This window comes from Cladophialophora psammophila (assembly GCF_000585535.1).
Source record: "Cladophialophora psammophila CBS 110553 chromosome Unknown aczJe-supercont1.28, whole genome shotgun sequence".
Classification (NCBI taxonomy): domain Eukaryota; kingdom Fungi; phylum Ascomycota; class Eurotiomycetes; order Chaetothyriales; family Herpotrichiellaceae; genus Cladophialophora; species Cladophialophora psammophila.
Window position 1 is genome coordinate 304,749 of NW_006912949.1, and position 21,469 is coordinate 326,217.

A 21,469-nucleotide genomic window follows, 5' to 3' on the forward strand; every position below is an offset into this window, starting at 1 on the left:
CATAATTTCTATGAGACTCAAAGGGCCTGGACGTGCATGGTGGACGGAATGGGGATGGGGATGGGATTGGACATTTCAGAAACGGACCGCGCCTGGAGCGTTGCGTCGCAGGGGGGCTGGCTAGCTAGCTAGCAACAGAGGTAGGTATACTGGAACTCGTCCTTGGTATGCAGGACTGGGCATGCCACGCTGCCGTAACACACGTGGGAACAAGCTGGTCCTGGCATGCACTTGCACGAGTACCTACCTAGGTAGAGGTGGGAATCTCACCCGTGGCTGCAGCACGCCGATCGAAGATCCCTTGAAGATCCCTCGTGTGCTCGTATTGTAGCCCGTTGGAAGGATTTACCGATCTGTAACATCGTGCCGCCCGACACATGGGGATTTACGCATGAACTCCTTAAGAGAACGTCCTCATGGGAGGGATGCAGTAGACTGCTTGTTTTCTCGATCTGGATATCGGAAGACAGTACCCATAAGAAGCGGATAAGGATGTGATGTTCGTTGCGGGATATGCTCCTATTGTATAGTCTTCTCAGAGTCGCCTCCCGGAACCTTCTGTAGCTGTACAAAAAAAAACCCCTCTGGTATCTTTTGTGCCTTTTCAACCGTGACCTGATATCCAGGCCGCCCGAACGAAACCCCTTGTGTCCTGCCACCAGTCCCATGTAGAAGTACAGGCCTATCCCATCCGATCAGCCGCCCAAGATCCCAGACAAACCCCGCTGAGATAGAAAAGGGAGTAATCCAGTACTGAATTTGACCACGTGGGATCAAGCGTCCTGATAACTCACACTCCATTCCTTGGTTGTCTTGATGATCATGGCCTTGCTCCCGTCACTGCCATGGCTCCTGCCCCCGTCTGAGGTGATGCTTTCGCTGCGATGCCGCTCGGAACTGAATTCCTTCTCCGGCCTCCCCGCGGAGACTTTGTTCACCACGATGCGATTGGTACTTGTCAAAGCTTGCCCGATCCCATGACCAGGCGAGTCGTTCATTTGCCCGATGGTGGCTCCCTGGCGCGGGAGATCGAGGCTCTCACCCCGTAGTTCGCTCTTCAGAGCCTGGCTTCGGATCGCCGAGGTTCCGGCCTTGCTCTGGGCCATCTTGCCCATCAAGTAGCTGTCGTTGCCGTAGCCGAACCGTCCGTCTCCTTCCTGGATCACGCCAGAGAGATAGCCTGCCTGGATGGATTCCATGAACGGCCGGAGATGCGGTACGCACGCTGCGAAGACGCTGAAGAAGACCTCTAGCAGAGTCGCGATCGTGGGCAGCCAGCTCTCAAACGTGACGTCCGCGTTGCGATCAAAGAACCGGTGCATTTCGCTGATACGCCAGATCGTGCAGGCGATGGCGAGGATGCGGAATGAAAAGGCGAAACAGACGGCGATTTTCTTCTTCAAGGGCAGTTGGAGATTGTACACCAGCCAAACCGGTATAGCCATGAGTGCCACGTCGATGAGAATGTCGATGATTCCGACCGCGTCCCAAAAGCCTTCCTGGCTGAAGCATTTGTTGGTTGTAATGAGGTATGGGTGGGGGAGCGAGCACTGAAATGCGCTGGCTATGACTGACGCGACCGCCCACACTGCCGTCAAGCCACCCGTAGCCAGCATAGGGATACGGTAAGATTTATTCGGTGACAGCGCGAGTAGCAAAGACAATGTCGATACCTTGCCGAAGGAAAGACTGGTGATGTAAAGGATGTTCCAGGCATATCCGGCCTTTTGGAATTTCTCATACTGGTCGCCTGTCAAGGTTGAGATCTCAGAGCCCAGTCCTCCGCTGACTTGCTGGTTGATTGCGACAGTAAATCCGATGGAAAGTGCCTTTGTGAAACGGTCAGGTCACGCCCCGGTCGCATTTCCAGTTGGCCGAGTACTTACCATTGCCGCAATAATGATTGAGTCGTTCCATGCCAGTCTCCTCAAGACCACAAGCTTGCTGACCAAAACAGTGATCACTGCCAGGCACATCGTCACCACTGCAATCCATGCTACCAAGTTTACCACAGGGCCTCTGTGGGTGGCGGAGATCAACGGGACTCGGGCGAGCAGGATGTGGATTCCTGCCATGGTGGCTTTCTGTGTCAGTCAAAAGGGCGAACAGTTGGACGAGGTATTCTGAAAGTCGTCAAAGTCATAGATGGAATCTACGAGGTGCAAGACTTCGACGAGTACTGACAGTGACAACTTGACAGGGACTTCAAGGGACCGAGCATGGAAACAAGGGACTTTCAAATGAGGAGTGCCGACTCTCCGGAAGTTGGGGCAGGATAGAAACATGGTTAGGTAGACGCGATGCGACATGAAGCGTGATAACCAAGAAGGTCGTCTCTGCAACTGCCAGGTTCTTCCAGACAAGGGTGCCATTGCGCCTTCGTGGTTGGGCCTTGCAAGCCCTGTCAGGCATGCAGATAGCAGGCTTTTCCATTCGGACTTGGATCACTGCCAGCGCAAACAAGGACAGTACTTAGTGATGATGCATATGCACAGCTCAGCACAAGCGCGGGCTCACAGCGACCAGGAGAAGCAACCACTGAGGTCCTCGAAGCAGATACACCTGGTGGACTTGCAGATAGGCGCATTATCTGCTGAGCTCGCTTAGCCCAACCTGTAACTTAGGGTCAGATTAAGGTAAGGCTCTAGGCTGCGCTTAGGGCCCGGGAGGTGTGGAGTCTTGAAGGGCAAAGGATCCTTGATCCGTTCACGAACGAGCCTGTGAGTTCGCAGCTCCTTGCTTTTGCATTTCCTTTTGTCTAGGGCCATTTAGCGTCCATCGGCACCGGGGCGGGCGATCATCTCTCCCCGAATGCTTCCGTCTGCTCCCCTTGTGGGTGCCAGGTGCCCCCACGGTCTCCATCAGCAGCGTGTTTTGCTGACAACAGCCCCTCCGCTGCCGTTGGCGAAGTTGTGGAGTGATAACAGCCTTCTCTGCTGGCGTAGAGTAGAGCTCTGTGGAGTTTTAGATGGCTCCAACATCCTCGCACAGGGCCTGCTATGCGGTTAAACCGGCTAGCACACCGCGGCAGCATCCAGAGCCTGTACGAGGTAGTAGTCCAAGCATCCCCGTGGACGGTGAACTGTCAAGGACAGTATCTTAAACAGCGGAGATCTTCTCCGAAAGTGTATCGAATGTTTCGTGTCCTTGACATAAAACTTTGGAGGTATCAAGAGGCATTGGTAGGACTTTGAGATCAACAATTCTGTCGTTGGAGGTGACAGAATCTGAACGCGGAATTGGCATTGGGTGATAGAGGCCGGGCGAAGTTCGCACTCCCAGATGCAGCTGAAGCGATCTGCCTTCCTGTTTCAGAGCAGTAACAAGCCACCAAGCAGATGGTTGCTAACGTGCAGCGCTGATCCTTACGCCTTCCAGCCCTGTTCTCTTCGGAGTATTTAGCCTCTGTCGTCAGGGGTCGGTGGGCTTATCAAGACCAAGCTCAAGACAGAAGCAAACACCGTGAACTAGCAGCTCGCCGGGACGTTGTTGGCTGGCAATCACCCTGGAGGCGAAATTGCTCCAACAGATCCGGACGTGACGATCCCAATGGCGAAATTCAACGGGCCAAGCCATGGCTGCGATCAACATATGCAGAGGCAGTAAAGAAAATAGCCATGATAATGGCCGCGAAGGGCAACGACGTACTCCGGACCCTGATTGGGTTTGTTGTTTTTGCTTGAAAGCCAATTGTAAAGCATATCCGCACGTTTTTGCCCGCTGGAGGCAGGAAAGGGGGCTGATGATCATCATCCGGCATCGGGAAATGTCAATACCTGCTGGAATGGGCCTTACGAACCACATCCGGGACTTCACACTTGTCACTGTGTCAGCCAGACACTGTCCACATGGACAAACCCTGAAAAGGTGGCAGTACACTAGACACCACCATTGTAGCTCCACTAATTCCGTTCAGAAGTTCCCAAGTCGTCTCACGTTGCAGAGTACTGGGTACTCGCACTGAGTAAGCAGCGTTCAACGCATAACCCCCAGAAGCTCCAGGTGCGTCGTGACTTGAAGGGGGAGAGTTCTGGTGGGTGTGCCGGATGGTGTTGTGCCGCAACTGCCAGAAGGGATCAATTCCACCAGGTATTTTCTGTGACCGCCAATCCGTCAAGAATGCTTTTCTTCATCCAAGAATATGTAGCATATACCGTGACCAAACGAGTAGCCTCCGTGTCGATCATGGACGCAGAGTCGGACAATCAGGTGCCGCCATTGCGTGTGAACATCGATTCCTCATCTCGCCTGTGGGTGTTTGCGAAGGTGATGAGGTGTCGGATTTCACATGAGAAAATTGCATTGAACGTGCGCAAGGCCCACAAGGAACCCGAGCTCTTACAAGGGTCGAGGACCTAGTGCCGCTATGTAAGTACATACAGTACTGGGTACTGTACGACAAAGTTCACGAATCCGAAAGATAAGATCTCCATGCTGTTGCTTGACAAAGCTTTCCCACCCGATGTGACAGTGCATGAGTGCTCATGCGCTACTGACAAGGCTACTGCAAGCCCCAACACCCCCTAGTTACACAGGGCTGGGGGCACTTGAACCTTGTCGTGTTCAATGGCAATGCCTTTAACCCGTCTCGCAATCCTGGTTGAACCGTCGCACCACACCAGCCCACCAAGGTGCATTGGAACACGAGTGCCGCGAGGTCCCTTATTGATAGGGCATGTACCTAGGGAATGATGGCCTTTTGTACGCAGTCGAGAACTTCTTCAAATTGATCAACTTTTTAGTGTTTAGCCGTGGACTTGTATCCGACGGAATATCTCTCTGGGTCTTGTACCGAGTACTTCGCCTAGAGACCACGAGGTAGACCTCTAGCCGAACCACAATCCTATATCGCCCAGCGAAAATCCTTTTCGCTCTCTGATCTCAAGCGGGTCTTGCCTCGTGGGAGTTCCAGCCGTGATTTTCTCTCCTTTATCGAGAGTCCAGGCGCTTTGTCATTCACTGGGTTTTCACATCCGCTCCTTTGCTGTTATCAGCCTGCGCGAACGAGAGTATCTGTGAAGAGAGGCCAACCTGTCGAATAAGCGCAACACATTCGCAAGCGCTGGTCGATAGAATGGCAGACGCATTTGCCATGAAGAGCGGAGGGAAGTTCGCCTCAGAGATCCATCACTCTAGGTCCTCTTCCTCCGAGCAACATGGTGAGAAATCGGTCAACAGAGATGAACAGGAAATGGCCAGGTTGGGAAAGCGCCAGGAGCTGAGGGTATGCCAAACGGCAATGCAAGATTCGCATGACAGACCGGTTCAACTGACTTGGTAACAGCGTAACTTCGGCTTCATGAGCATGCTCGGTTTCTCCTGCACCCTGATGATAACCTGGGAAGGTCTGTTGACGGTCTTCGTGTATGGATTGACGGACGGAGGTCCAGCTGGCCTTGTGTACGGCTATCTCTTCTGCTGGGTGGGATACTTCACGGTTGTTGCCTCACTTGCTGAAATGGTCTCTATGTAAGTTTCTCCAGACATTCCCACATGGTCCTCGGGGATATTGACAATGTTGTAAACAGGGCACCGACTGCTGGCGGACAATACCACTGGACGTTCCTTTTTGCCCCAAAGTCTTGTCGCAACTTTCTTTCGTTTATTACGGGCTGGCAATCCGTTCTCTCGTGGCAGGCTTGTCTCGCGTCGGCGGCCTATCTCGGCGGCACCATCATCCAAGGCCTCCTCGTTCTGAATTACCCCAGCTATGATTTCCAGCGATGGCACGGGACACTTCTCCTGTATTCTGTCATCTTCCTGGCAATGCTCTTCAACACATACCTCGCCAAGCAGCTCCCGAAGGTCGAAGGGGCGGTGCTGATCGTCCACATAGTGGGGTTTTTCGGAGTGTTGATCACGCTGGTATACTTGGCACCTCACGGCACCGCGAACGACGTATTTGTCCAGTATCTCGCCAATGGAGGGTATGACAAAGGAACTTCATTCTTCGTGGGACTCATCACCACCGTTTTCGCCTTCATCGGAGCCGACGGTGCTATTCATATGAGCGAGGAAATCAAAAACGCGTCAACGGTGGTGCCTCAGTCGTTGGTGGCATCCATCGCTCTCAATGGCACGATGGGTTTCGCCATGCTGATTGCAATTCTGTTCTGTATCGGCAACATCGACAATGCGCTCTCAAGTGCCACAGGGTTCCCCTTTATCGAAATCTTCAAGCAAGCTGTTAATTCGAATGGTGGAGCGACCGCCTTGACCTCCATCGTCCTCTCGTTGATGATTTTTGCCACCATTGCGGTTTTGGCTGCGGCTTCCAGAATGACGTGGGCTTTTGCTCGTGATAACGGTCTTCCTGGATCTCGATTCATCTCTCAGGTCGAGCCTCGAACCAAGCTCCCATTGTATTCGGTCGCTCTGTCTGTTCTGATCACACTGTTGCTGGGACTGATCAACATTGGATCGTCTGCTGCTTTCAATGCCGTGGCCTCGTTGGTCGTGTCTGGCTATCTCGGCAGTTACACCATACCGATTAGTAAGTGTCTTTGAAAACCTATCCTAAAATTTGGCGGGGGCTTCAAAGCTCTGTGCCCTCAATTCTGTCCTGTTTGATACTAACGACGAACTAGTCCTGATCCTGCACAAGAAGATATACAATCCTTCATCCATCCACTATGGTCCTTGGACGTTGGGGCGCGGATTTGGCATCTTCTGCAACGCTTTTGGGCTGTTGTGGATTGCCATCGTCATGACGTTCAGTTTCTTCCCATCTGTACGCACTGATTTGACACTTGAAACCATGAACTGGTCATGCTTGTTATGGGGGGGAACCATGATCATTGGCGTGGTCAGCTATTTCGGATACCTCCGGGGCCGATACAACGGTCCTATTGTCGAGACAGACATCATCGAGCAGGTTGTTCATGGGGTTTGATTCTGGACGGAGGTACAATAAGGAGATGTGGGATGGGGTGTTTCATTTCTAAGGCTCAGTGGGATCAACGGGGCACTGCACATACTTCTGGAGGGAAACACACTGGTCTTCCGGGTCTCAAAGCGGGATGTGTACACTTGTGGACAATACCTTGTGGAATCCGATTGCGGGAACATGGTCTTACATGTAGATGGATCAAAGGACATGTAGATATGAAAAAGATTGTATCTTTTTGCGCCATTGCATCGATGCCTTGAGTGAAGCTAGAGAATTTTTCCCTTTGTCTCAGTCCTCAGACTCGACATCGGGGCTCCGCTCTGATTGGCCAGGCTAGCTAAAGTGCTGGCTGATCACTGAATTGGGTCTTGCCCGCTTAAGGCAACTGAGCCGAAGGGTCAGAACCAAGACAAAATTTTCGTTCTATTTTGGGCGGCTCGGTAGACCTGCCTTTTTAGGACGATTCACTGGAAGCCTTGCTTGGCGTTGTCAGGCTGAATGATCCTCCGAACAAGTCAACAACGTACTTGGTACTTAAAAGTTGATGAGATCCTTTTGTTTGTTGACAAGGTGCACCTTACCAAGTACTGGGTACTCAGGACATTTTTGTTGGAAGAGTCCCTGGTATCTATGTAGCCACGTCGATGGAATCTCGACTGGCCTGCCAGATCCACCCATAATCTGGCGCAAGCGACCCCGGAAAACGCCACCTCCTTTTCCCCGTCGTCCCACGCTGTCATTCCCTTTCTCTTCATCTCGTGTCGCAAGACCACCACAGCAATGTCTCTAGTGTCATTAAGAATCGCTTCAGGCCCGAGACAGTCAGTTGAATTAACAGTGCCGATAACGCTGCGTCGCTGGCCCTTTCCCATGTCCCAACGCCGAGCAGTTTCCCAGCAGTTCGTGCAGTGGGATGATCATGTTTCAGAGGACGGTGCCAAAGTTAAAGAGGATTGGCCTCATCCGCGTAGATTTTGTGGGCAATTTGTGGAGAAAACCGGATCCACCATGCGAAACAGACGTGAGAGTGGTTGATGGATGGACTCGCCCCTTGTTCCTGAGAAATTCAAAAATAGTGTTTATGTTGGGCGGCTGCCCCCGTGTTTGGTGTTTGCTGGAGTGTCGTGTTGTGAAAGAGCCTCCTTTGGCCATTTTGTTTTCATCAGTCCTTGTTACCCCATCCTTCACCTCACCTTGAAGGAATCTTCCTCAGAGCGAACGCGTCACTCCTTGATGTGTCTCCTCTGCATTATGCTCGCTTGAATGCGGATACATATCCACTTTGGCCGCAAACCATGAACTCCTCGAGGACTGGCTCCTCGCGGTCCAGTTCAGATGGATCTCAGGTCGGATTGCTGAACGAGAAGCACGAATTCGACTCCAATGGACAAAAGGCGACAACGCGTCTTCGGGCCAAGATAGGTCCCTCTCGCCCGGTCCCAAAGATCACATTGTGCCTGTTTGTTCGATACCTTGTTAAACTCCTGGGTCAACTGTTCAACCTCTTTATGCCGAGCTTTCTCCAGCGCCGCTCCCATAGTGACCAGGCCAAACCAGACAAAGTCGCTCCCACAGCGTTTCTCGATGGCATGCGCGGACTTGCGGCCTTCGTGGTCTTCATCTGTCATCTCACGTATGGCACTTTTGATATCGCTCATGCGTGGGGCGCCACTCCGGACCCCGAACATCAACCAACATCCATGTTCGGGGAATATCTGCGCCTACCCATCGTCCGCCTTCTCTACTCTGGGCCTCCAATGGTCGCCATCTTCTTCGTCATTTCTGGCTATGCACTTAGCTACAAGCCGTTGAAGCTGATGCGGTCGCGGCAACAAGAACAGTTGATGACGACAATGAGTTCGTCTATTTTCCGACGGGGGTTGCGACTGTTCTTACCTTGCTTCGCTTCGACCTTCATCGTCATCTGTCTTGCCCAACTCAACCTATACAAAATCACCGAGGGTTTTGCCAACCAGATGCGCAATATTCACGAGAGCCACTGTTACACTCAACCGAACCCTTGGATGCAATTCACCGATTACCTAGTGCAGATACTCATCTTCGTGGATGTCTTCAACTGGAACATTTTTGCCGGATCCATAGAGCTTGATCGGCACCTGTGGACCATTCCCGTCGAGTTTCGATGCAGCATGGCCTTGTTCTTGACGCATATGATGGTCGCGAGGATGTCTTCCCGGCTGAGACTCTCGACTCTTGTGGTGCTGATTATCTGGGGCACCTCTTGGGACAGATGGGAATTGTGTCCTTTTTGGGCTGGGGCGGTGATTGCCGAGCTGGACATCATTTGGACCTCTAAAGCGTCTGAGCTCCCATTAGTCGCAAAGAGTCAACCTTACAAACCAAGATTGTCATCCAAGATCCTGTACTGGTCGACCTTCTGCATTTCGCTTTACCTGCTATCCTTCCCCGACATCGACGCCCACGCCACACCGGGATACCTCACGCTAACCAAGCTCATCCCCGCGAGCTTCACACAAAAGCATCGCTTCTGGCCGAATGTCGGCGCTGTGATGATCGTCTGGTCGTCATCGCGCCTGGGCTTTTGGCGGAACAAGGCCTTCTGTTGGGGCCCGGTTCAGTATCTAGGGAAGATCAGTTTTCCTCTGTACGTCATGCACGGCCCTGTCATCCACACATTGGGCTACTTGGTATGGGAACGATCCCCCTCCTGAATCCCCCGCAACTTGAAACTAATCTCTCTGAATCCAGATTCTCCCACGAACACCCGAGGTGGAAACGCCAGAGATAATGAGACAGTTCCAGCTCGAGTTCCTGAAGCCGTCGATCGTGATTGTCCTGGCCGTCATCTGGGCTGCAGATGTCTTCCTCAGAGTCGTCGATATCCCCTGTGTCAATTTTACCAGAAGACTCGAGAAAGCGTTCTTTGGCGGATGATTGGGCCTTTGCGACCGGTCGGTTAGTAGTGATGCATGCGTGCCAGCCATGGACGAAGTCCCCCAGCCACCGCTTCTATAATCGAGATCCATCTTGACCGTTTGCATCTAGCATTCGAAATTCGGACAATGTCGCCCTTATCGACTTGATGGGTATACTGGAACGGACGCTGACGGTGCACGATTCCTGAGGATTTTGATTCAACCCTAGCGAAAACGAAGGACAAAGCCAGAAAGCCAATGGCTGGAGCCGGTATGTGTACCCTCCCACATCTCGGAAGGCCACAGTGCCCTTTGGTGGGTAGCCGTTGAGGCGGGATCCATTCCGCGCACATCGGCCTTACCTCGAGGGAGTAGGGAACGCGGAATGCGTTGAGGGATGAAACCAGCAAGTTTGCTTTGAGAAGTAGGGACCCTCGGGGGGATGGTGATGATGGAGGAGATGAGGATTAAAAGTCATGTGTGAGACAGAAGAGATACGTGATTGATGGATGATGGGTTTGAGCCGAGACCGACGCGGCACAACAAATCGATCTAATCTTATAAACGGCACCACGGGCAACAGACAATAGCGATTGGAAGTGGCAGTCGGCAGGCAAAGTGGGAACAACGACGACATCGTTGCCGAAAAGTAATAGAGTTGTCCCATATGGATTTGACCCTTGGGGATGGACACCCTGCTCATAGTGCACCCAGTCCAGCAAGCAAACAACAAACAATAGCATACCGTCATGCTCCTGCTGATAGACGACCACAGCAAGCTTGATCATGATTATCCTGGCAGAATAATAATTTTTGGATAGCTCTGGCCGGGTCGTGCGCAGTGCAGACATCCCGCAGATGCATATGCGACGGATCCCATGGAGGATATGAATGTTGCCTCGCCTCGCTTGCCATCGCCTCGCAGGGGGGATAAGCACACTCAAATCACGAAAATGCAGAAGGAAACCTGCGCACACCCCTCTGCAGGTCCATACTGCCCCCTTTCCTTTGCCTTCGCCTTTGGCTCGCTTCGACTTCGCCTTTGGTTGTCCTTCAAGATTTGCCCTTCGGCCTCTCCAAGGTCGAAGCAGCCGTGGCTTCCGGCTGACTTATGGTATTCTCGGCGTTGACGGCGTCGAAGATCTTTCCCGGATTCATCAACCAGTGCGGGTCGAGGCTGCGCTTAAGAGTCTGCATCACGCCGATGGTCTCGAGGCCTAGTTCGTCAATGAGGCTTTGCTTTTTGCCTAGCCCGATGCCGTGTTCGCCGGTACATGTGCCTTCCTGTAGGGTAAGACGTTAGCGTGGGCGGGTGTCCTCTCTTTTTCCTGGAGGGATGGATGGGTGGATGGATGGATGAATAGATGGGGGGCTGGTCATGAGAAGGTTCAGACAGACCATTTCAAGAGCTCGGTCGACCATGTTATGCACGACTTGCTCGACGCGCTCCCTCTCCTTTGGATCCTTGCGGTTATACAAGACGGATGTGTGGAAGTTGCCATCTCCAATGTGCCCAAGGACACTTGCGAAAAGGCCCAGGTCGTCGATTTCTTTCTTTGTGATTTCTGTCCTCGTTTGTCAATTTACACAGTGCCTCTCGATTCGAGAAGTCTTTCTGGGGGGGGGGGAGACTTACCAACAATATCGGGCAACCGTGAGATTGGGACCGCGACGTCGGTAGACCAGACTTCGTCGCCCTCCCGGCGCAAAGAGAGCATGCTCCACAAGGAATCCTTCCTGGCCTTCCACAAATCATGCGCCTCTCGCTCGTCCTTTGCGTAGATGAAATCACCACCCTTGTTTTTCTTCGCGATCTGAATGGTGATCTTGATATTATCCTGCACCCCGGCCGTCGTGCCTGAGAATTTGAAGAAGATGGTGGGCACCTCTTTCCACGTCCGGTTGGTGCCCCCTGCGCGATTGATTACTGACATTTGCACGTCGTCCATTATCTCCATTGCGGCAACGGGAACGGCAGCGCGTATCACTTGCGAAGCTGCGGCTGCTGCATCGCGGATCGTGGGGAATGTTGCGACTGCGACTTTTGTCTCCTGAGGAATGGCCGCCAATTTCAGCGTTGCCTCCGTGACAATGCCAAGGGTGCCCTCCGCGCCGATAAAGAGGCCTGTCAGGTTGTAGCCTGCTGCTGTCTTGCGTGGCCTCTGCCTGGTCTTGATAATTCGCCCATCCGGTAGAACTACAGTGAGATTGAGAACCCAGTCTTTCATAGTGCCATAGCGGAAAGCATTGGTGCCGCTGCAGGATGTCCCGATCATGCCACCAATCTTTGCTGATGGGCCAGGGTCCACCGGGAAGAAGAGACCGGTATGCTGCAGCTTGTCATTCAGCTCCATCCACTGAACAGCCGGCTGGACCACGACATCCATATCGTCTGCGTGGACCGCCAGGATTTGGTCCATGAAGGCAAAGTCGATACTAAACCCTCCAAAGGGCGCAGCGAAGTTGGCTTCCAGAGAAGAACCCCCCGAGTATGGGATCATGGGCACCTTGTATTTTGAAGCAATTTTGGCAATCTGGGAGACATCCTCGGTCGTTTTAGGGTAGGTTACTGCAACTGGCAGTTGATCAATGTTGATAGAAGACCATTCAGAATAGCCATGCGACCAGAGATCCTCATCATCCGTGCTGATAGCATCCTCCCCCAGTACTTGACGGAGCTCTGAGATGGCCTTCTCCATATCCCCCTTGCTGGCGTATCTGGGAGGTTTGGGTTTGCGGGGCAGCAGCTCATTGGCGTGATTTCCCGCGTCAGTGACGCCCACAACGTATCCAATAGAAGCCAAAGCCCCTCCCAGCAGTAATGCTCTGCTGGTGGTCCATAGAGGAAGCCTCGGTTTCGCCAGTGCCTCCGCTGTTGAGGCTCTGGTCGAATAGTGCCCTCTTGCTGTTCCCGTCCTGTGATGTCGTTTTGGGCGGGCCCTAGAAAGCATACGAGAAGGGACGAAAAGGCTTTTCATGGGCGCGCTTTCAGTCCATCGTTTGAGCAAATCTGAGCACAGCCTCGCCCTTTCCATCATGTTTTCGGGGATAAGGACCTGGGCGAGAATAGGGGCGATCTGATCTCTTTCATAGCTACCTTGTCATGAGGAGAGAGGTTGGCTTGTCTTAAGGTAAGATGTGGGGGTGAGCGTCCTAGCCTCAACCAAGGTTCGGTCAGTTGGAGAAGCCCTTAAATCAACTGTGCGCCAGGGGGGCACGGAATCAAAGCCGCCTCAACTCATTGCTGCTGACTAGCGGGGTTAGCAATAGATTCCAGGCTGTTCCATATCATCTAGACTGCATTACAAGCGATGAGTTTCCAGCAGATCCCCCTCGCCCCATTGCATGACAGGAGCTAACCCAACAGCCCGATTTGTGTGAAGCGTGGCCTGGGCAAGGACTGGGTAGATAGGCTAGGCTATGCCTGGTGGCCCTGGACGTGTCCGTCAAGCCTGGGTCTAGTGAGCCCGCTAGCCTACCACCGCCTTAAGCTCCAGCATTGAGTGGCTGCGTATTACGGGGTACTCGGTATCCAAGTCCGAGATCTGGATCTGCCCTCACTGCTGGGTGGCTGCCAAACGCCAAGATGTCGCGACCTCTCCTCTTTACCTCGTGTTTTCGTGCGGCAACAACTGACTTTGTCGTGAGATTGGATCGGAGACGTGCGGCATCACCTACCAGAGCTTCCCGTGAGTGAGTGAGTGAGTGAGTGAAGGAAGAGCGGTGTGGACTAGATAGGACAACGACTGCTTCCTTTGTCTGTTCGCCTTGCCTGCAGCGGTGCCAGCGGAATGCGTCTCTCCTTTCACGCAGGCAAACGAGCAAACAAACAGGGCGCAATTCGCGCAGTGGCTGATCGGTTTACGGCTTGTTGACATCTCCAAATCCCAATCAGAGGAATAAAGTCGCGGCTCGTTCAAGGGGAGGAATTGTGTGCGTTATTCAAGGGCTCAAGCGCGGTGCGGCTGAGTGTCGTCACAATTGGGTGACTTTTTTCACCTACTTCTACCTTTCCCTCACTTGTACCTTCACTTCGACCCTTCACTTCTACTATCACTTCTCTCTCACCTCAGCGCATTTTACAGAGTATTTAACAAACATTACTCTCCATCTGTCTGCGGATCCATCTACCTCAGCCTTTGCATCAGCTGCTCCGGGCTCCAGAGCCTCATCTCACCCTGTCATCGACCCATCAAGCCACTTCCTTAGCAGCCTTGCTTCCGCCTCACCCTGATCGAACTGTATGGGTCATCATCACATATTCGTTTCAGGCTCTAGATAATAGGTCGTCCAATCCTCGGCCGCTGTCTCTCCCTCTGACTGCCTGTCTCACCTTCAGAGCCCGCCGTTCGACTTGATCTCCCTCTCCCATCCGGACTATTATGGCCAGCTGCCCTCATTTTCAGCTCCGAACACCGTGATGGATCCACGTTCATCCGTGGCGCCGAACCGATCTGGAACGCGTGAGGTGATGCGCCAAACAGGCAGCCAGCAAGAATGGAGAAGTTGGTCATCGGTCCGAGCAACAATCCCCAACTTGCCTCGAGGCACAACGACCTACGACATTCACAAAAACCTACAACGCTTTGGCAGGTTGGACTACATCCGCATTGAGGAAACCCCCGAGGGCGACTTCGCTAGAAGGGCCCATGTTACCTTCAAGTAGGTGGAACCATGATAACGAGGCATCTTCACTAATGGTGATTGCAGACCACCTCCTCCTCGGAGAGCTCCGTGGGACCCGGTCTACAAGTTCGGCATTGACTTTCCTCTTGGAAACCAAAACGGCGAGAGAGTGTACAAAGTCAAGGTCTGGTTGTCTGTCAATCAACTCAAGGCTCAGGTCGTCGAGAGTCATGTTCACGCCGGCCTCGAGTATCCCGCCGAGATGACTTTGTTCGGGACCTCGATCGACTTCGGCTACTTACGAACTCCCACCCTGATGGTTGCCAAGGCGAGCAAGTTCGATGTCCATGCCAATGGCATTAGACTGCTTCTAAATCTTAAACGTCTGGAGTTGGAAGTTCACTTCCCAGTGATGATCAGGTCAAAAGGCAAGGCAACTGAAAGAGCCTACCGATTCTTTGTCGCTCTCGATGATCAGTTCTCTCTGCGCGAGGTTCCAAACGGGCAGGCCTCTTCCTTGGTGATCCATGCCAAGCATCCCCCGTGTTACTCGAGACAACTGAGAGAGGCCATGCAACTGAGCCACGACCCGAGATCGTTCAAGTGGACGGCGGACGATACGTGGTCTCGACAAACCGACATTGTCGATGAGAAATCCACTTTCCAAAAGATTGACAGCAGTCCCGTCTCGGTTCAAAAGCTTTACAACACCATCGACATTGCCCGTTGGACAACCTTCCGGGTCACGGTCAAGCCAAGCACCCATCCGTCTGATAATTCTCTGAAACAGTTTCTGAAGGCCCTCGCAGATTTCAATATTCGCATAACCCAAGATCCCTCTTTCGAAGTTGTCAAGGACTCGAGCGGCGTAGCGCCTATCTGGCGGATGCTGGGCGATACTTCCTCACATCAATCCTTGTCCGCCCAGTTATCATTGCCCTACGTTGACTTCGAGTTGAGATATCAACTTGAAGTCTGTATCTCCAAAGGTTGGCTCAATGAGTACACTTTGGACGACAATTTCTTGCGACGCCTTACGGGAATGCGGTCCGAGCAAGCCAAGCAGATGCTCATCCACGTCGATTCTTATCAGCAAAAGGTTTACGATCCCATGTCCATCTTTACCGACTTGCGTTATTCAAAGCCTGTACGTGCTCGTGCACTCCCATCAAATTGTGCAGAATTATATCATGCCACGGTCACTGCAACTGGGATCCTGTTTCACACCCCATCCGTTGAGATCACCAACCGTATTGTGCGCAAGTATCGGCGCTTCAGCGATCGATTTCTGCGAGTGCGCTTCGAGGACGATCCATACAGGGGACAAACGAGACTCTACCCTGCGACAAATGGCAGAATGAAGCTCCTCTTTGAGAGAGTTCGTCGTACGCTCAAGAGGGGTATTGTTCTCGGTGACCGGCACTACGAGTTTCTCGCGTGGGGCAACTCACAACTTCGAGAACACGGGGCCTACTTCTTTGCATCTTCCAAAAACCCTCTTATCACCGCCGACAGTATTCGGAGAGACATGGGCACCTTTGATCACGAAAAGGTTGTAGCCAAGCGAGCCGCACGAATGGGTCAATGCTTTTCTACGACAAAGCCAGTCCCGGTGCTCAGCAAAAACAGTTGGAAAAGAGACCCCATCCCCGACATAGTCAACGGCCCATACAATTTCACCGATGGAGTAGGTAAAATATCTCCTCTTGCTGCTCAGCTTGTCAAAACAAACCTCAAACTTGGCGGGGAACACCTCCCATCGGCGTACCAATTTCGGCTTGGCGGTTGTAAAGGGGTCCTCGCTGTGGATCCTAGCCTCAATGGTGTTGACATCAAGATCAGACCAAGTCAGTACAAGTTCAGCTGCGAATCAGACGAGTTGGAGATCATTCGCGTCTCGGAGTTCTGGCAACCATTCCTGAACCGTCAGCTCATTCAGGTGCTCTCGGCGCTCGGCGTTCCAGATGCGGTATTTTTGCGCAAACAACGAGACTGTATCGAGGCTTTGGACGCTGCTCTCGTAGATGGTGCGGCTGCCTTACGAGCCCTGCGCGAGACCGTTGACCCCAATTTAATCACCCTCAGCGTTGCGGCCCTAATCGAAGCCGGGTTCTCCCAGATCCACGAGCCTTTTGTAGCGTCTCTTCTACGGCTTTGGAGAGCTTGGACGTTAAAATACCTCAAGGAGAAGGCGAAGATACCGATCACTCAAGGCGCCTTTGTGCTTGGTGTTGTCGACGAAACGAGGACGCTTCGCGGCCATATTAACGATATTCAACCTAGCCCTGACGCAAGCCGCCAAGAGAAGGAGAAATCTCTACCCGAGGTATTCATCCAATATACAGACCCGGAACAAAAGGGAGTCCGCCGTATTGTCGAGGGAATTTGTGTCATTGCGCGTAATCCGTCCTTGCACCGAGGCGATGTACGAGTGGTCAAAGCCGTCAATGTGCCACAGTTGCATCACCACTGGGACGTCGTGGTTATGCCAGCGACCGGTGATCGTGACTTGCCCAGTATGTGCTCAGGTGGCGATCTCGATGGAGATGACTACATCGTTACCTGGGACCCGGATTTGATACCCTCGGAATGGAATGCTGAACCGTTCCACTACAATGCTCCGAAGCCGATCCAGAAGGAAGAAATATCTATCGATGATATCATCGATTTCTTCTGTGACTACATGCAAAATGATTTCCTCGGAAGAATTGCTCATGCTCATCTCGCAGCATCTGACTACCTCGCTGAGGGAATCAGGAGCGAACAATGCCTGAAGCTGGTCGAATTACACTCGCTGGCTGTCGATTATCCCAAGACCGGTGTTCCCGCTGAGATGAGTCGGGATCTCGAACGAAACAACTGGCCTCACTTTATGGAAAAGAAACGAAATGAATATCCTTCGAAGAAGATTTTGGGTCAATTATACGACGCGGTTGAGAGAGTGAAATTTAAGCCGCACTGGTCAGGGACCTTTGATCGACGAATCCTCACACATGCTCCGGCACCTGAGATCATGGAGACTGTCAGCAATCTCAAAAAGAGTTATGATGAAAGGATGCGGCGCATCATGGCTCAACATCAAATCGGCTCCGAATTTGAGGTTTGGTCTACGTTTGTACTCCACCACAGCAAAGTCTCCAAAGATTTCAAGTTTCACGAAGAGATCGGACAGCATGCCAAAAATCTGAAGGAGCAATATTACGAAGCATTCTGCCAGGAGGCTGGTGGACATGACAGCGAGAAACTAAAGCCGTTCGCGATAGCGGCTTATCATATCACTCACGACGAACTTCGAGAGGCACAAGCAAAGCAACGAACCCTTTTGGAGGACGAGGCACAGCTTGTCGCTTCACATGAATTCGGCTCCGCTTCTGCCAAAATGCCCTTCATCTCTTTCCCTTGGGTGCTTCAGGATACCCTTGTAAAGATCGCGAGGAACACCGTTGTACACGACGCAGCGCAAATAGTCGAGCAAATGTCGACTGCTAGTGAAGAAGTCATCAAGGTGGGGACTGTACCGGCATCTGAAGGAGTTAGTCGCAAATGGATCTACCAGGGAGAACACCTGCCTGACCCATACTCGCCCGTTGCAACAAGCTCAGGTGCCGCAGGAATAGAAATGACAGCGGCAACAGTCAACAAAATATCAAGCCCAGCACCGGAAATTTCGCCGCCGCCTCGCCGACAAGACCCCTTAGAAAGGATTCTACCGATCAGACCACAATCTATCGACATATTTGGAAATTCAGAAGATCATTTTGCATCCGATATCAGCTCGATGGTTTCAAGCAACGTCCCTTCGGTGGTCTCAAGCAGCGTGACTGCGTCTACTAATTCGGATGATATCGACTTACTAGCCTCACCTACGAACCTGTCATCTGAGATTTCAACGCCCTCTTCCCCGATCTCAGGCTCCCGTGTGACGGCTCGTTTCCAGCGCCCCATCGTGTCGACTACGAGCAAAGGACCTTCATTTGTGGTTCACGAGAAGTTGCCGCTCAAAGACCCAATCCTGATGACAAATGAAGAGCTTCGTGACATCGAGGGCGACAGCGGTGACGAGGATAATTATACTTTCTAAACTGGCGTCTGCATGGTCCGGAACCACGATGGGATCCCATGCTGCAAAGGACGTCGAATCATAGAGTGATCGGTTTCGGTGGCAGGCGTCTCTTTTTGTACCTTTCGTTGATACCTTTTTCAGTTATGAATGGTTTTCCAAACAACGAAAACAAAGGCCACGATGTGCCGAGGATGATCTCGGAGGTTTTGCGGAGGTGTCTTTTATTTATTGGACGCAAGACTGACATGATACCCAAAATGCATGGCGTGGCGTTTACACCCAGTTCATTAGGAAAATGAGAACCATGACACAGATCGCGTGGACATGAAAACAACCGCTTCTTGTGTGAGACAACGGGATCAAGGACGACCAGAACACAGCCAGCAGGGGCACTGGGGATACGAAGCTATGCTACCTTGGAGGGCCGGGTGGCTTACCTAGATATTTCGGGCGTCTAGTTTCGCGACGAGCTTCTTGTAGCCCAAAGTTGAGCGCTAGAAGTAGTTACGTGTGATAAGCCGACTTACCTTGAAACTTTGTCTTGATCTTGACTGTCACCCTGGGTGCCTTTTTGTCATCATAACGTTTCCGGATGGAGGGGTCGAAGGGTGGATGGAAGGAAAGAAAAAAAAAGAATGAAGGAAGGGGGCCTTTGTTTCCACATGCCTGGCCTCACTCATCCGCTTTGACTCTAACGTTTTGAAATCGGTTTGTGTCATTTCTCAAAGGCGGGAAATAGAGGAAGAATGAACTCCTGATCGTTGCTTTCTTTGCCCAAGGGGTTTGTTTTTTTTCTCTCGATTTTAACCATTTCCTCTTGAAGAATAGGAAGCAGAGTCTGGTCTTGCTTTGTGACTCTCTTTTCCGCCAGCCTGCTCTCTTTCTCTGTCGCCCTCTCTCTCCACAATTCCGTGCCCTGGGTACCAGATCTTCAGGCACATTTTCACCTCATTTTGCCCATGCATTTGCCTAACTCGCCGCAATCCCCGTCATGTTCCGCCCGACCCTTGGAAACCAACAGACACAAACTAGTTCTCTGGGCGCTTAGATGTGCGTGTCGTATGGTTGAGGCGCGAGGCTCTCCACCCCTGTGAACTCGACAACATGCGATTTTCGGGGACCTTGGGGCTGGCGCTTCAGTTGCACGGACTCGCCCTTCTCTTTGGCTTCGCGGCGCCGTTCAGCGTTCGATTTGACTCTGTTCAAGACTGTAATTTATTTTCACAACCATATATCAGCCAAGACTGCCTCAATGCGTTTCCGCATGATCCCCTTCTCAAAAGGTCTCAGAGTCGCTGTGAGGGGTTGGCTATGTAGAAAGCCATGTGGGCGGAACTTACACTCCTCTCTTGATCTCGAATGGGCAATGTGCTCAACACGGACGTTGACTCGCTTCTCGATGTATCGGTTTCCGACTCGCTTGTAGATGATGACTCCAACGGCGGACTTGGTCACGTTGTACACAACGCCAGTCTTCCCGTGATAGACCTTGTAGGGCATCTATATTTTCCCACACGGACAAAGATCAGCTATCTGTGGTCGTGGTCCGGGGAATGAAATTCCTCGCTCTCGTTCGGAATCTGGCATTTTGGGGAGAAAACGTACACCCTTCTGAACTGCGCCGTTGGCCTTGATGTCGACAATATCGCCAACTCGGTACGTCTTCATGTACGTCGAGAGAGGGATCATGCCCTGTAAAATTCACAACCGTTCGTCAGTTCTTGCGCTGTTCATTTCCAATTCTCGAGCTGATCGTACCTTCTCGCGAAAGTTGCGGCTGAACGCATAGCGCGTGCCGGACCGGAGACCTCGAGAGTGACCCATTGTGATGGATGAGGTCGAGGTAAGTTGTCGGCTGGGAAAAGATCTAGTTGTCGAGACGGATGGTAGAACTGTTTCAATGTTGGTGTGGTGGTTCCAGGGCGCAGTTTCCCCAAAATCGATGCCAAGCCGCGGACCGTGAATTTCGAATTGTGCGGCGCGCCAAGACTCGAAATCCACCAATTTTTGCAAAGTCGGGACACAAGCCCACCTCTTCTACAGAAAAAGGTCAAACGCCCAACGACTTCTCACCCCCGACGACCATCTCGATTGCGCAGTCGACATCGCAATCATGGCGCCGCGATCCTACTCCAAGACCTACAAGGTCCCTCGTCGACGTAAGTGCTCTTCCTTCGTCCCCCGACAGAGATCCCAGGCTAACCTCGCACAAACAGCCTTCGAGTCTGCTCGTCTGTACGTTGAATAAAATATCCTGGCCACTGAGCACCAGCTCGTCTGTGCTTCATGTCTGAGATATCCTGACAATCGACTAGGGATTCGGAATTGAAGATTGTCGGCGAATATGGCCTGCGCAATAAGCGCGAAGTCTGGCGTGTCCAGCTCACTCTGTCCAAGATCCGTCGTGCTGCTCGGTATGGAATCACACACCCTCCTTCCGAATCTCTCTGCTGGAGGAGACAATGCTGTAGAGATATTTTACTGACACCTGTGGACTTGATTGCAGTCAACTGTTGACCCTTGACGAAAAAGACCCCAAACGTCTCTTCGAAGGCAATGCCCTCATTCGCCGTCTTGTCCGTGTCGGCGTGCTCGACGAATCCCGCATGAAACTCGATTACGTGTTGGCCCTCAAGGTCGAAGATTTCTTGGAACGCCGCCTGCAAACCTGCGTCTACAAACTCGGTCTTGCTAAGTCTATCCACCACGCCCGTGTGCTCATCAAGCAACGACACATCCGAGTCGGCAAGCAGATCGTCAACGTCCCCTCCTTCGTGGTGCGATTGGACAGTCAGAAGCATATTGACTTCGCGTTGACGAGTCCCTTCGGTGGTGGCAGACCCGGTCGTGTCAGGAGAAAGAAGGCCAAGGCTGCGGAGAAGAAGGATGATGAAGAGGAAGGCGGTGAGGACGAAGAATAGATCGTGCGATGACACGACGGGCGATGACCTGTCAGTCTGTCTAGAACTGGTGATCTTGATGCTGTAGCATGCA

General features: G+C 52.3%; 7 protein-coding genes across 7 annotated transcripts; 4 read left to right on the plus strand and 3 right to left on the minus strand.

The window, feature by feature from the left end:
• Positions 1-773: 773 nt before the first annotated feature.
• On the minus strand, positions 774-2,075 carry A1O5_11799 (uncharacterized protein; the record flags this gene model as incomplete). Its single annotated transcript, XM_007752369.1, has 2 exons — positions 774-1,829; positions 1,887-2,075. The coding sequence occupies 2 exons, from the start codon at positions 2,073-2,075 to the stop codon at positions 774-776; spliced, it is 1,245 nt and encodes a 414-aa protein (XP_007750559.1).
• A 2,999-nt stretch (positions 2,076-5,074) lies between these two features.
• On the plus strand, positions 5,075-6,892 carry A1O5_11800 (uncharacterized protein; the record flags this gene model as incomplete). Its single annotated transcript, XM_007752370.1, has 4 exons — positions 5,075-5,224; positions 5,285-5,469; positions 5,529-6,493; positions 6,588-6,892. The coding sequence occupies 4 exons, from the start codon at positions 5,075-5,077 to the stop codon at positions 6,890-6,892; spliced, it is 1,605 nt and encodes a 534-aa protein (XP_007750560.1).
• Positions 6,893-8,184: 1,292 nt separating this feature from the next.
• A1O5_11801 (uncharacterized protein) lies at positions 8,185-9,805 on the plus strand (the record flags this gene model as incomplete). The annotated part of the gene is made up of 2 exons (XM_007752371.1): positions 8,185-9,558; positions 9,620-9,805. The coding sequence occupies 2 exons, from the start codon at positions 8,185-8,187 to the stop codon at positions 9,803-9,805; spliced, it is 1,560 nt and encodes a 519-aa protein (XP_007750561.1).
• A 1,034-nt stretch (positions 9,806-10,839) lies between these two features.
• On the minus strand, positions 10,840-12,737 carry A1O5_11802 (D-lactate dehydrogenase (cytochrome); the record flags this gene model as incomplete). The annotated part of the gene is made up of 3 exons (XM_007752372.1): positions 10,840-11,070; positions 11,185-11,351; positions 11,423-12,737. 3 exons carry the CDS (start codon positions 12,735-12,737, stop codon positions 10,840-10,842), a joined length of 1,713 nt encoding a protein of 570 aa, XP_007750562.1.
• A 1,469-nt stretch (positions 12,738-14,206) lies between these two features.
• Positions 14,207-18,493, plus strand: A1O5_11803 (uncharacterized protein; the record flags this gene model as incomplete). The annotated part of the gene is made up of 2 exons (XM_007752373.1): positions 14,207-14,448; positions 14,497-18,493. The coding sequence occupies 2 exons, from the start codon at positions 14,207-14,209 to the stop codon at positions 18,491-18,493; spliced, it is 4,239 nt and encodes a 1,412-aa protein (XP_007750563.1).
• A 1,026-nt stretch (positions 18,494-19,519) lies between these two features.
• A1O5_11804 (60S ribosomal protein L21-A) lies at positions 19,520-20,299 on the minus strand (the record flags this gene model as incomplete). The annotated part of the gene is made up of 4 exons (XM_007752374.1): positions 19,520-19,683; positions 19,816-19,975; positions 20,081-20,167; positions 20,234-20,299. The coding sequence occupies 4 exons, from the start codon at positions 20,297-20,299 to the stop codon at positions 19,520-19,522; spliced, it is 477 nt and encodes a 158-aa protein (XP_007750564.1).
• Positions 20,300-20,588: 289 nt separating this feature from the next.
• A1O5_11805 (40S ribosomal protein S9) lies at positions 20,589-21,396 on the plus strand (the record flags this gene model as incomplete). The annotated part of the gene is made up of 4 exons (XM_007752375.1): positions 20,589-20,634; positions 20,692-20,710; positions 20,791-20,889; positions 20,982-21,396. The coding sequence occupies 4 exons, from the start codon at positions 20,589-20,591 to the stop codon at positions 21,394-21,396; spliced, it is 579 nt and encodes a 192-aa protein (XP_007750565.1).
• Positions 21,397-21,469: the final 73 nt, after the last annotated feature.